The 14,776-nt window shown below is 38.4% G+C and overlaps 1 protein-coding gene across 1 annotated transcript in view; it reads right to left on the bottom strand.

Moving 5' to 3' along the window:
- Positions 1-2,810: 2,810 nt before the first annotated feature.
- Positions 2,811-14,776, bottom strand: part of TBC1D8B (TBC1 domain family member 8B) — a 67,068-nt gene continuing 55,102 nt past the window's right edge. The window contains 4 exon segments of the mRNA XM_053657473.1: positions 2,811-2,920; positions 4,400-4,465; positions 5,225-5,254; positions 7,439-7,541. Coding sequence (XP_053513448.1) covers positions 2,811-2,920; positions 4,400-4,465; positions 5,225-5,254; positions 7,439-7,541 — 309 coding nt within the window.

Below are 14,776 nucleotides of genomic sequence, written 5' to 3'. Positions count from 1 at the left end.
GAGGTGGGGAGCATGGGGTGGGGTCTCTGGGATGGGAGAAATAAACAAAAAACTGTACTTGAAAAATAACTAAATAAAATTTTTAAAAAAAGGAAAAATAAATAAATAAATAAATAAATTAATTAAATTAAATTAAAAAGATAAACAATTACTTAAAAAAAACAGAAAAAAAACATGTCTAGCTGGATTCAAACTCACCAAAACAGTTTTTCTGGTCTCACTGGGTGCAGCAGGCTTAGGGGCAATTGGTGTGGTCTTTCTAGGAACACTCTCCCAATAGCTAACCTGGCACCTTTCCCCAGTGCCCCTAGAAGGTGATCTAGGTCTTCTTCAGAGCACTCTTTCCTTGTGGGGTCATTGCCATGGGCTGGGGTGTGGGCTGACACATGCTGGGCAGGCTGCCTGGGTCCCATGGGTTTGGGCATGGACCCTTTCCAGTTCTGTGGGGGAATGCAAGGCCTTCTGCCCAACCTTGGGATCATTGCCAGGCTGGGTGTGAAGCAGGCCAAGGGGCTGTGCCAGGAGAATCCTTCAGTTTACTTTCCAAAAAATTTCTCTTTAAGAAAGCCTGCCACTCAGCATAGCCCAATTCCCCAGCCAAACTGGTGACTATCAGAGTCAGAGCCCGACATTGCGCCTCTCAATTCTCCCAAGCTCGTGATCACAGACTTCGAGGTTGATCACAGCCCTTTGTCCTTATCACCCTCTCTGCAATCTCAAGCAAACAGGTCTCTCTCTGTGGTGTTGCCCAACCTTGCTTGGCCAGGGAGGGAGGGAGCTGATGATCCGGTTCTCTCCCAAGGACCCTTCAGCAAGCCTGGGATTCCCGAAGATTCTGAGGTAGACCCGCTGGGTGCTGAGCTCGCTGGTCACAGGCAGAGACTGAAGCTGCTGCTATCTCAGCTCTGGTCCCTGAGACCCTACTGTCCTGCAGCCGTCTCCTTACCATCTGTTTTTTTAGTGTCCACTACAATTTCTGGTCTCTTATTTTCATATATGCTGGGGAACTGTTGGCTGTTTGCTCTATTTCTCCATAAATCGGCCAGGATTTTCTCCCAAGTGTAAGGGGGAAATGGAATCTGCTCCCTCCTACTCCGTTGCCATCTTCCTTCCTTCCTGGATTAGCCCTATTGTCTTCATTGTATTTTTAACAAGGGATGAAAATGATCTGATACATTTTAGAAACTTCTGCTACATAAGTAGGAAGAAACTGCATTTTCTTTCTAGTTCTCCAGGAAACAAGAAATTCCATACATCAAAACCCCAAACGCAGTTTAGTAAATCATAATTAATCCCAATTTTACTAGTGGTAGTGATACAGGGTGCAGCCAGGGCCCCCCCCCAAAAAAAAAAAAGATTTGGAATGGTGTCCAGAATTCAAAGTGTATAGGAATATTGGAGAGACATATAAGATGTCCTCACACTTCCCCCCCAGGGGGGGAAGAAACGAATGGAGCAAGGCCATTGAGAGCTGTTTTGCATAGCAACAGTTTTGGAGCTAGCCTCTGGAATGATTATATAACATATCTATAACCTTTAACTGGTTTCATAGATATGTTAAATAGCAGTGGCCAAGTTTGGAGCCAGGGAGAAGGAACTAGGGGGACTCAAGATGGGAACTAGGGGCTGCACTCCTGAGGGAGAAGGGCTTGGACTCAGGATGTAACTAAGGAGCTGCACACCTGAGGGAGAAGGGAGTAGCAGGGGAACTCAAGATGGAACTAGTGGGGACTCAGGAGGATGTAACTAAAGTCTGGACTCCTGAGTGAGAAGGCCTTAGGGACTCAGGATAGAACTAGGAGCTGCACTCCTGAAGGAGAAGGGAGTATCAGGGGACTCAGGAGAATGTAACTAGGGTCAGCGCTCCTGAGTGAGGGAGAAGGTAGTGGACTGGGACTCAGGAGAATGTAACTAGGGGCTGCGCTCCTGAGTGAGAAGGGCTTGGAACTCAGGATGGAACTAGGGGCTGTGCCCCTGAGTGAGAGTGCCTGTGTGGGAGCTTGGAAAAGACTGGCTCTAGGACATGAAGGGTCCCCGCTTGGCCAGATGAAGAGAGAGCCACGCGGTTTCAGCAGAGTGAGGACCCCCTCTTGGTGAGGTGAAAGAGGGAGCCACGTGGTTTTGGCAGGGTGCAGACCCTCTCTTTCCCAGGTGAAAGGGAAAAACCACGCAGCTTTGCCAGAATGGAGATCCCTGCAGCCAGGTGAAGAAGAAAGCCACATGCTTTTGGTGGAGTGCGGACCCCTGCAGCTTTGGTAGAAGAGGCCCACGCGGCTTTGGGGTGCCCCCTTTGGCCGAGAAGCCTGAAAAGCAAGAGAGACTTTGACTGGAACTGGGTACAAAGAACTCTTGCCAGTGGACCATGAGAGGGTACCACAGTACTTTGGATTAACTCGAGATCCTGCACAGTGACACAGCTGATGGCACCAGCGGCCAAAAAAGGGACGTGTGCTCTTTTCCTGATTTACGGTACCCGGAGTTGGGACAGAGGGAGAAGGGAGCGCTGTGTGGGTGTAGGTGTATACCCTAAAGGACTTTGATATTTTAGTGGTGGCATTAGGCCTGAATAGCATTAAATAAACATTTTGTTTCCTTTTCACAAATCTCTGGCATTAAGAGATGTCTTTCCAATTGGCAGCAGACAGAAGGGCCCAGTAGATTTTAGTATTCTGTTTTTGGGAGGGGCCCCTGTTGTATAGCAGTTTTGGGCATCCCTAGGAGGGCCAAATATTGTATTGCCCCTCCCTCGGACCTCTTGTTGTTCGGTAACATTAGCTGGATAAAAAATATTTAAGTCAGGAAGATCTCTATTAAGTGAATATTTTTGAACGGATATTTACCATGGAACTGACTGAAATAAGTTCTTCCTTAGAAAGTTCATCTTCCTTTGAAGGGTCCTTGAATTTCACTTCAACATAAGCTGAAAACAGATTAGTGAAATCAAATTTACTAACAACGAGGGAAAAGAAACAGGTCCTTTAACAGCTCAAGTAAATCTGGGGACAGAGAGTTAAGTAAAGGGTTTCTGTAAAAGAAAGACAGGAAGAAATGTAGAAGTGGTATTCTTTCATTGTATAGCAAATAACAAAAAATACTTGATCACTTTTACTTCTATTATTTCACTTGCTTTTTAATAGTTTTCCGACAGCCATTACAACTGAAAGAAAATGTGGCATTTGGAAATCTCTAAAAATGTGACCCTAGTCATTTAAAAATATCTTCAATAATAAGGAAAACATGAAGTTGAGTGCTCTAACAGATGTGTAGTGTTCTTTCTATTTTTGACCATTCCACTGAAACATATTCATTACATGATGATATTAAACATTTTGATGGAAATTTGACTTGACAATGTAAAGTTCTTCATAATTAAATTACTATGTGGTTTGTCTTTTGTTTTTAATGCTGTGTTTGTGATCTGAGTGTGTGAAGAGTTGAAGATGACTTTCAGATTTTTGGTCTGATAAAAGAATGGTTCCTGGTTATCCTGGGAAGATTCTAAAAGAGATTCCAAGTGTACTTTAAGACAATGCTGGATTTTTTTGTGAATTACCTTATCTAACCTAAAAGGTACTTTTGCTAAAGGTAACATTTGCTAAAATGTTCCTTTAGTTTAAAGCCTAAAACTGTTTTCCCAAAATACACATCAGGCTTGGAAAATGAAGTCTCTTAAAAGTTAGTGGGAAACAACTAAGTACAGTGGAATGGTGTGGTAACTGAGGCAGTATGGTAGAATAGAAAAAAACTTGAGCTTGGGAGTCAGACCTCCACTTGAATCCCAGCTATGCAATGTATTAGGTGCATGATCTTAGGCAAATAATTTCATCTTTCTGACCCTTAGTTTCCTTATTGTCAAAGTTCGAAGTATTGTATACTACCACCTTTCAGGGATATTGTATGAATTACATATAAGAATGCAGGTAAAATAAATGCCTTGACAGAAAGTTTTCACTCAATAAATGGTAGCTTTTGTTTCCTTTTCCAAATGTTCACTGTCCGTGGCTTGGTCTCATTTTTCTGAATAATTTGTAGCATATCACAGTTTTGGCAGTTTGTCTAAAGTTACATTTTACTCTCTAAATGACAGCAACAACAAAAATTCAACATTATACCAATATTCAAATGATAGGTAATTCTTATATATAAACTATCTTTAAATTGACAGACCACTAATAGAAGGGGAACTTGTAAACCCATTTGTTACACAGATTCTCTTCTATAGGTTTCACTATATCTATGTATCAGCAAAAGTACTAGCAGTATGATCCACAGACCACAATAAAGGAATGACCTCATATATTGAACATTATGTTATTAGTTAAAATGGGATTATATCTATAATTATATTTGTTAAATGGAATCAACTCCTATACATCATTAAAGACTATTAAACTCTTACCTGGAGGAATATGCATCTTAAAAAGTAGTTTAAGCTTCTCAGTAAAACCTCCATTGTACATTATGTCTGTTCAATAAAATTGAATTGCAAATAGTCACATATCCAAAGGACATTCAATCAATTCCAGCAATACAGATTAATTAAGGTACAGATGTTCACCAGGGATTAGAATTCAGAAACCTTCCTTTACTTAAGCTAGCAGTTAAAAACCACACACTCATCCAGATTCTCTCTGTCTAGTGTGGAAGCATAATCCCCTTTATAAAGTGATAAAATGTTCTTCCTGATGATCTTCCTTTCCCCAACCTCAGATTTCTTCTTTCTTTTGCATGTGGCCATGTGCCTCACTTGAGGAGAGAACTCCTCTTCAAGGAAGTATCCCTGATGAGAAAGAATGCTTGGGTGCTGGAAAATAAAGGAATGATAAAACTGGTGGCCTATTTCCAGGTACAACATGTTTGTTGGTTATTTCTCTGCCACTGTGTACCACTATGTGGTCGGATTTTTACTGAGTGAGAAGGTCCTCTTGAAGTATCCACTTGCCTGAGTGTGGAAAAATCAGAACATTTCCTTCCTGCATGCTAACTGTTAAAATATCTATATATAAAAGCTTGCCTTTTTTGGAAGGGTTGAGGCAAAATGAGACCAATATACTTAGATTTAGTAACAAACACAGAAAGGGCCCAGTTTTTGCTAAAGCTGGAGACAATGTAACTCAGGCTGATAAAAAAATCTGACTAAATTTGCAATAATAGGCAGTACAAGTATTTTTAGGGGTACCTTTATTTTTTGTTTGAAAAAAAAAATTATTCAACATCACCCTACCAATTGCAGAGGAGAATTCTTTGAAGTTATCTGTTCTTCCATTTGGGCTGTATTTCTTTGTCTCCCTGCACCTGATAAGTTGTAAGTGGGTGGGGTCTTAGGTATTCACCCAGGCAGGACAACCCTCTTTGCTGCCCGTGGGGGAGGGGCCAGAGAGAGAACGACGTAGCTCCCCTGCTCTAGTGCAATTTCCAATGGACTCTCTGTGAGACTGGGAGTTTCTCCCACCACAACAACACCTGCTGTAATCCACAATCATCTTTGAGGCTCAGTTTCCATCTTCAGCCAGCCCCACCCATGAAGTCCGTGGTCTCGCCTCAGTTTTTCTGAGCCAGCCCAGCCTGTGGGGTCTGCTGCCTGGTCTGGTTGTTCTTGTTGATTTTTTCTTTAATTCCTTGGTTGTCGGAGTTCCATGCAGTTTGACTTTCTGGAGCTTCTGGTTATTTATTGATTTTAGATTGGTCATTATCCTCCTTTTGGTTGTGTGAGGAAGCAAACAGTTTCTACCTATGCCTCCATCTTGGCCAGAACTCCCAAGAAACTCAAGAAAAACAGTTTAGTTTATGCTCCTAAAATTCCTGTGAAAGAGAAGAATTTTTTAAAAACCTAATAAACATGTGACCAGTGAAATTAAAAAGACAATTTTATTTTTTTATCTATCAAATTGGCACAAATTAGATTTGTCACATTTGATGTTAGTGGGAGTGTGGGAGAAACAGGAACTCTTACATACTGTTTGTGGAACTGTAATTTGGTACAAATCATTTGGAGGATAATTTGGCAGGACCTGTCAGTTTTCAAATGGGCAAACCCTTTGACCTAGTTTCTACTTCCAGGAATCCACCTTACAGATATACTCGCACAAATGTATAAAAATAGATACACAAGGATGTTTAAATAAGGTATTACTTATAAGAGAAAAAAATTCTAAATGTATATCTACAAGGAATAAAATATAGCATATCCATACTATATAATATACTATTCAGTACATTAAGGAAAGTAAGGTAGATCTGTATGTACTAATATACAATGACCATGGTATATTTTTGAATGAAAAGTTGCAGAACAAAGTGACTATTATGCTCTCATTAAAAAAAACACCTATATTGCCTGCCCTTATCCCTGCATACACATTTATGTCTATAGATATACAGAAAAATTATATGGAAGGACATATCATTTTAATATTTGTTACTCCTGGGGTAGAAACCTTTATTTTTTACATTTCTGGAATATCTGAGTAACTTACAAATGCATGTATTACTTTAGTATTTTTAAGAGTTAATATATGAAAACTAAAATAATTCTATGTTAATTATGTCCCAATAACATCACTAATTTAATTGAAATATAAACCTGGAATCTTAAGAAATGTTAATCTCAGATTTGTACCTCTGAGGAGTTGGCCTTTAAGCAAGTATATTTACAAATAAACAATACATGCTCATGACAAAAGCTCAAACAGTACAGAAGGATAAATACAGCAAAGTAAACCTCTCCTTCTTCTGATTAGTAGTCTATTAATCCTGATCACCAGGGGCAACCAATATTAACAGCATCTTATGTAGCCATTCAAATATTAAAAAATGAGAGTATTAAAAAACACTGTTAGACATTCTCCACTTTATCTTAGGAATCCAGGATAATAATACATATTAGAATCATTGACTACTATGTAGGTCAGCTGTTCTTATTGGTAAAGCATATCACGAATGCATTATGCTTAAATGACTACATCATAGTATTCAGTATTGAAGGTCAAATACTATAAAACTTGTTGGAGAAACCAATATAATGGACTGGGTGAAAAACGTGAAGAGATTGAGAAGTACAGATTTGTAGTTACAAAATAGCCATGGGGATGCAAAGTACAGCATAGGAAATACAGTCAATAGTATTGTAATAACTATGTACAGCACCAAGTGGGTACTGAAAATATTGGGGGGGAACATGTTCTAAAGTATATTATCGTCTAACCACTATACTGTTCACCTGAAGATAATACAAAGTATTGAATGTAAACTGTTATTAAAAAATCAATTCCACCGTCAAAAGAAAATAACTTATTTTTTCCCAAAAAATATATAGTAAGCTGTGCCAAGAATCTCTGGTTCAAATGTTTAGTTGTTCTCCTTTTCTTCACATACAATGATGTTTTTTAAAGTTGAAAAATTTGTCACTCCAGTTGATTTCCTACCATTCGGTCGTTACTCATCACATTCTGGTTTATTGTTTCCTCCCAGGTCTATATCACATACAACCTATTTCAATAGTGCATGCTGTATATATGTTCACAATGAATATTACCATATTTCTACAAAAAATTATTTCAGCGAATACTCATTAATAATAAACACTCACTTCTCTTACAATTCAATTACACCAGACTCAATTCTCAGAGGCCTTCATTCTATGTCTAGCTATTTTCTAAACTTGTTCAGTTATACAAATTCTCACCTCCCATATTTCATTTTCTCTGCATATTCACTGGAGAGAATTCTATTTACTACGTGCCTAAAATAAATACAAGAACATTGGTAAAATTCTTAGTTTCTAAAAAAAAGAATAATTTTTTCCATTTTATGTAGTGATAGATATTTAAAAGTGGTCATTATTTGTGAAAACAAGTGAATACAGTTTAATGATAAGCAAATGGAAGAACTACATAATCTAGGAATAGTTCACAGAAGTAATTTTTAAAGTGCAGTCATATTTTAAAATTATATCTTCTATTATTATCTTATTCTTTTAAAAAAATATGTTTTATTGATTATGCCATTACAGTTGTTCTGTTTCCCCCCCTTCATTTCCCTCCACCCTGCACACTCCCTCCCCCATCATTCCCCCCCTTTAGTTCATTTCTATGTGTCACAAGTCCTTTGGATTCTATATTTCCCATACTATTCTTGCCCTCCCCTGGTCTATTTTCTGCCTACCGTCTATGCTACTTATTCTCTGTACCTTCTCCCCAATTCTCCTCCTCCCACTCCCCTGTTGCTAACCCTCCATGTGATCTTCATTTCTAGCTGTCCTCTTAGTTTGCTTTTGTTTTAAGTGTGGTTGTGAATAACTGAGTTTGCTGTCCTTTCACTGTTCATGTTTTTTATCTTCTTTTTCTTAGGTAAGTCCCTTTAACATTTCATATAATAAGGGCTTGGTGATGATGAACTCCTTGAACTTGACCTGATCTGAGAAGCACTTTATCTGCCCTTCCATTCTAAATGAAAGTTTTGCTGGATAGAGCAATCTTGGATGTAGGTCATTGGATTTCATGACTTGGAATACCTCTTTCCAGCCCCTTCTTGCCTGTAAGGTCTCTTTTGAGAAATCAGCTGACAGTCTGATGGGAACTCCTTTGTAAGTGACTGTCTTTTAGCTCTTCCAGGCTCTAGAATTCTCTCCTTCATTTTAATCTTGGCTAATGTAATTACGATGTGCCTTGGTGTGTTCCTCTTTGGGTCTACCTTCTTTGGAACTCTCTGAGCTTCCTGGACGTTGTGAAAGTCTATTTCCTTTGCCAGATTGGGGAAGTTCTCCTTTATCATTTGTTCAAATAACTTTTTTCACTCATTGCTCTTCCTCTTTCCCTTCTGATACCCCCTATAATTCTGATGTTGGAATGTTTAAAGATGTGTTAGAAGTTCCTAAGCCTCTCCTTATTTTTTTGAATTCTTGTTTCTTCACTGTTTTCTGTTTGGTCATTTTTTTCTTCCTTCTGGTCCACTCAATTGATTTGAGTCCCAGTTCCCTTCCATCACTATTGGTTTCCTGTGCATTTTGCTTCATTTCACTTAGTGAAGCCTTCATTTGTTCCTATAATTTGTGACTAAAATCAACCAGTTCTGTGAGCCTCCTGATCACCAGTGTTTTGAACTGTGCATCTGATAGGTTGGCTATCTCTTAGTTGCTTAGAAGTATTGGCTCTGGGGCTTCTTCTTGAGCCATAATATTTTGGTCTATTCACACCTGTTACATATGAGATGCAGAGCCTTAGGTGTTCACCAGGGCAGGGCAATTTATGTTCCTGGGTTGTGATGCTGTATGTGGGGGCGGGGCCAGAGAGGGGCAATGGTGTTTTTTTCTGTTCTCTCTCTCAGATTTGATTCCCCTCGGCTTCTTCACACAAGCAAATTGGGTCCTCCGGTGCTGGTTCCCAGATGTGTGGGCTCGTGCACCCTCCAGAACCCCGTGGGTCTCTCCCACAAACTCTCTGTGAGCCTGAGAGCCTCTCCCAGCATCTTGACCCCCCAAATTTTTTCTAATTGGTGCCTTTAGGCTTTATTTCCCAGTGCTGAGGCCCTGGTTTTTGTGGTCTCTCTCACCGCTCACTCCTTTGCCTGGTTTATCTGCACATGAATGTGTGACAATGGTCAGCCAGCTGCCTTGTGCCCTCACTGGGTCTGCCTGTTGCCACCCCATGCCTGGGATCTTCCAACCGCTGCCTGCACACCTAGGTTGATCCTGCTGTTTTTTCCTGCGCAACCCCTTTCTGCCAGCTGCTGACTCTGCCCCTTTTACCAATCAGGATGAATGGTTTGTTGCTTTTGGACTACGGTAGTTTTTTTCTGATTTTTTTAAAGATTTTTTTTAATTTAGTTATTTTTCAACTACAGTATGCTGTCTTTTACTCCCATGCCCCCCACCTCCCTCCCATTTTCACCCCCCTTAGTTGTTATCCATGTGTCCTTTGTATTAGTTCCTGTAAATCCTTCCCCTTTTCCCTCTGAAATTCCCTCCTCTCTCCCCTCTGATTGCTGACCCCCTATTCTCTATTTCAGTGTTATTGTTTTTATTTTGCTTGCTTGTTTGTTTTGTTGTTTAGATTCCTGTAAAAGGTGAGATCATCTGGTATTTGTATTTCACCGCCTAGCTTATTTCGCTCAGCATAATGCTTCCCAGTTTCATAAAACTGTTGAAAAGGGCAGGAGCTCCCAATTTCTTTCTACTGAATAGAATTCCATCGTGTATATGTACCATAATTTTTTGATCCATTCTTTTACTGATGGGCACCTAGGTTTCTTCCAGCTTTTGGCTATTGTGAATTGTGCTGCTATGAACATTAGGGTGCATAGGTATTTCTCAATTGGTACTTTAGGGTTCTTAGGATATAATTCCAGCAGTGCAATTGCAGGGTCAAAAGACATATTCATTTATAGTTTCTTAGAAAATTCCATACTGTTTTCCATAATGGTTGTACCAGTCTGCAATCCCACCAATAGTGAAATAGGGACCCCTTTTCCCCACAACCTCTGCAACATTTGTTGTTTGTTGCTTTGTTTATGATAGCCATTCTGACAGGTGTAAAGTGTTATTTCATTGTGGTTTTAATTTGCATCTCTCTGATAGCTAGTGATATTGAGACTATTTTCATGTGTCTGTAGATCCTCTGTATGTCCTCCATGAAGAATTGTCTGTTCAAGTCCTTTTCCCATTTTTTAATTGGGTTAGATGTCTTCTTAGAGTGGAGTCCTGTAAGTTCTTTGTATATTTTGGAGATTAAACCTTCGTCTGAGGCATCACTGGCAATTTTGTTTTCCCATACAGTTGCTTGACTTTTTATTTTAATACTGTTTTCTTTAGCCATGAAGAAGCTTTCTATTTTGATGAGATCACATTTCTTTATTTTTTCCTTCATGTCCCTTGCTCTAGGGGACATATCACTAAAAAAGTTGCTGTGTGAAATATCTGACATTTTCCTGCCTATGTTCTCCTCTAGAACTTTAATGGTTTCATGGCTTATATTTAAGTCTTTTATCCACCTTGAATTTATTTTGGTGTATGGTGTAACTCAGTGCTCAAGTTTCATTTTTTTTGCATGTAGCTGTCCAGTTCTCCTAACACCATTTGTTGAAGAGGCTATCTTTACTCCATTTTATGTTACTGCCCCCTTTATCGAATATTAATTGACTGTAGAGAGTTGGGTTGATATCTGGGCTCTCTGTTCTGTTCCATTGGTCTATGTGCCTGTTTTTAAAGCAAGTACCAGACTGTTTTAATTACAGTGGCCTTGTAATACAATTTGATTTCAGGTATTGTGATCCCTCCTACTTGGTTCTTCTTTCTAAAAATTGCAGCTGCTATTCGGGGTCATTTATGGTTCCATATAAATTTTTAAAGTGTTTGTTCTATGTCTGTGAAATATGCGATTGGTACTTTAATAGGTATTGCATTGAATCTGTATATTGCTTTGGGTAGTATGGACATTTTGATGATGTTAATTCTTCCAATCCATGAACAAGGTGTATGTTTTCATTTGTTTGTGTCTTCCTTGATTTCCTTCTTCAGTGTTGTGTAGTTTTCTGCATACACATCTTTTACATCTTAGGTTAGGTTTATTCTAAGATATTTTATTTTTGATTTTGCTATATCGAATGAAATTTTTTTCTTGATTTCTCCTTCTGCTGATTTATTGTTAGTATATAAAAATGCCTTTTATTTCTGAATATTGACTTTGTAACCCACTGTTTTACCAAACTCATTTATTAGTTCGAGCAGTTTTTGAGTAGAGTCTATAGGATTTTCCATGTACACTATCATGTCATCTGCAAACAATGACAATTTTGCTTCCTCTTTTCCTATTTGGATTGCTTTTTATTTCCTTTTCTTGTCTGATCACTGTGGATAAAACTTCCAGGACTATATTGAATAGAAGTGGTGAAAGTGGATATTTTTGTCTTGTCCCCGATCTTAATGAAAAAGATTTTAGTTTTTGCCTATTGAGTATGATGTTGGCTGTAGGTTTCTCGTATGTGGCCTTTATTATATTGAGGAATGCTCCCTCTATTTCACCTTGCTGAGTGTTTTTAATCGTAAATGGGTGTTGTACCTTATCAAAAGCTTTTTCTCCATCTATTGATATGATCATGTGGTTTTTGTCCTTCCTTTTGTTTCTGTGATGTATTACATTTACTGATTTGCAAATATTGAACCATCCTTGCATCTCAGGGATGAATCCCACTTGGTCATGGTGTATGATCTTTTTGATATACTGTTGGATGCGATTTGCCAATATTTTGTTGAGGATTTTAGCGTCTATGTTCTTCAGCAATATTTGCCTGAAGTTCTCTTTCTTTGTTGTGTCTCTATCTACTTTTGGAATTAGGATGATGCTGGCTTCATAAAAAGAATTTGGGAGTTTTCCATCCTTCTGGATTTTTTGGAATAGTCTGTGAAGAATAGGGGTTAGTTCTTCCTTAAATGCTTTGTAGAATTTTCCTGTGAAACCATCAGGTCCAGGACTTTTGTGTGATGGGAGTTTTTTTTATTATTGCTTCAATTTCTTTTGCTGTTATTGGTGTGTTCAGATTTTCTGTTTCTATTTCATTAAGTTTTGGAAGATAATATTTTTCTAGAAATGTGTTCCTTTCCCCTAGGTTTTCAAATTTCTTGGCATACATTTCTTCATAGTAATTTCTTACAATCCCTTCTGTTTCTGTGGTATCAGTTGTAATCTCTCCTCTTTCATTTCTGATTGTGTTTATTTGAGTTCTCTCTCTTCTTTTCTTGATGAGCCTACTTAAAGGTTTGTCTATTTTGTTTATCTTTTCAAAGAACCCACTGCTGGATTCATTGATCCTTAGAATTGTGCTTTTAGTCTCTATGTCATTTAGTTCTGCTCTGATCTTGGTTATTTTCCTTCCTTCTACTTGCTCTGGCCTTTTTTGTTTTTGTTCCTTTAGTTCTTGCAGGCATAGGGTAAGGCTGTTTGTTTGAAATGTTTCTATCTTCTTTAGGTAGGCCTGTATTGCTATAAACTTCCCTCTCAGGACTGCCTTCCCTGTGTCCCATAAGTTTTGGGTTGTTGTGAGATCATTTTCATTTGTTTCCAGAATCGTTTTAATTTCTTCCCTAATTTCATTTTTCACACATTTGTTGTTTAATAGCATACCATGCATTCTCCATCATTTTGGGTGTTTTGGGTTTTTTCCTTTGGGGTTCGTTTCCAATTTCAGTCCCTTATGGTCAGAGTAAATGCTTGGTATGATTTCAATTTTCTTGAATTTGTTGAGGCTTGTTTTGTGTCCTATCATGTGGTCTATCTTTGAGAATGTTCCATGTGCATTTGAAAAGAGTGTATATTTAGCTTCTGTGGGATGAAGGGCTCTGTATATATCACTTAAGTCCATCTCATCAAGGGTGTTGTTTAATGCCACAATATCTTTGTTGATAATTTGTTTAGAAGATCTATTTTTGATAGTGGGGTGTTAAAATCCCCTACTATAATTGTGTTGCTGTCAATATCTTTCTTGAAATCCTCCAGATATTCTTTATATTTTTGGGTGCTCCTGTGTTAGTTGCATATATATTTACAATATTAATGTCTTCTTGGTGGATTCTTCCCTTGAGTATTATGAAGTGACCTTCTGGGTCTCTCTTTATGGCTCCTTTTTGAAGTCATTTTTGTCTGATATGAGAATGCTACCCGAGCTTTTTTTTTCTTGTATGTTTGCTTGGTAAATTTGTTTCCAACCTTTCACTTTTAGTCTGTGCAGGTCTTTTCTCCTGAGGTGGGTCCCCTGTTAGCAGCATATGTGTCGGTCATGGTTTCTTATCCATTCATCTATTCTGTGTCTTTTGATTGGAGTATTTTATCCATTTACATTTAAGGTTATTTTTGATAGTTACTTATTCATTGCCATTTTTGTACGTTTGTTCCTCTCTGTCTCTCTCTTTTCCTTCCTTTCCTTAAAGCAGTCCTTTTAGTATTTCTTGTAGGGCTGATTTTGTGGAGGTTTATTCTTTTAAACTTCTTTTGTTTTGGAAGCTCTTTATTTGGCCTTCTATCTTGATTAAGAGACTTGCTGTGTAAAGTAGCCTTGGTTGTAGGCCTCTGGTTCTCATTACTTGGAATATATCTTGCCATTCTCTTCTTGCTTGGAGTGTTTCCATTGAGAAGTCAGTAGGTAACCTTGTTTGGGCTCCCTTGTACGTTACTTCTTTTTCCTCCCTTGCTGCCTTTAAGATTCTCTCTTTGTCTTGGAATTTTGCCATTTTAATGATGATGTGTCTTGAAGTGGACCTCTTTGTGTTCCTCTAGATTGAGACTCTTTGTGATTCCTGGATTTGTGTGACATTTTGTCTCATCAAATTAGGGAAGTTTTCTCTCATTACTCTTTCAAATAATTTTCTATCCCTTGTTCTTCTTCTCCTTCTGGTATTCCTACTATTCGAATATTATTACGTTTCATATTGTCTTGCATTTCTCTTAATTCCTGTTCATTCTTTCTGAGCCTCTTTTCCTTTTTCTGCGAGATTTTTTCTACTTTGTCCTTCAAGTCAGTCATCCATCTTCTGTCTCATCGACTCTACTTTTAATACTTTTTACAGTGTTCTTCAATTGGCAAATTATATTCTTCAATTCCTCTTGTCCGCTGCTAATAGTTTCCATTTCCTCTTTTATATTAATATAGTTTGCGGTGAGGTTGTTGTAACTCCCCTGTAGTTTCTGGAGCTCATTGTGAGCTCTTTGAACTTCCTGATAACCAGCGCTTTGAATTCAATATCTGATAGTTGACTTGCCTCTATTTCCCCTAACATTCTTTCTGAGGG

Source organism: Artibeus jamaicensis, unplaced genomic scaffold (assembly GCF_021234435.1).
Source record: "Artibeus jamaicensis isolate MK-2021 breed Jamaican fruit bat unplaced genomic scaffold, CSHL_Jam_final scaffold_461, whole genome shotgun sequence".
Classification (NCBI taxonomy): Eukaryota; Metazoa; Chordata; class Mammalia; order Chiroptera; family Phyllostomidae; genus Artibeus; species Artibeus jamaicensis.
Note: the sequence above shows the minus strand (reverse complement) of the source record. Positions and strands in the feature narration are given on the sequence as shown.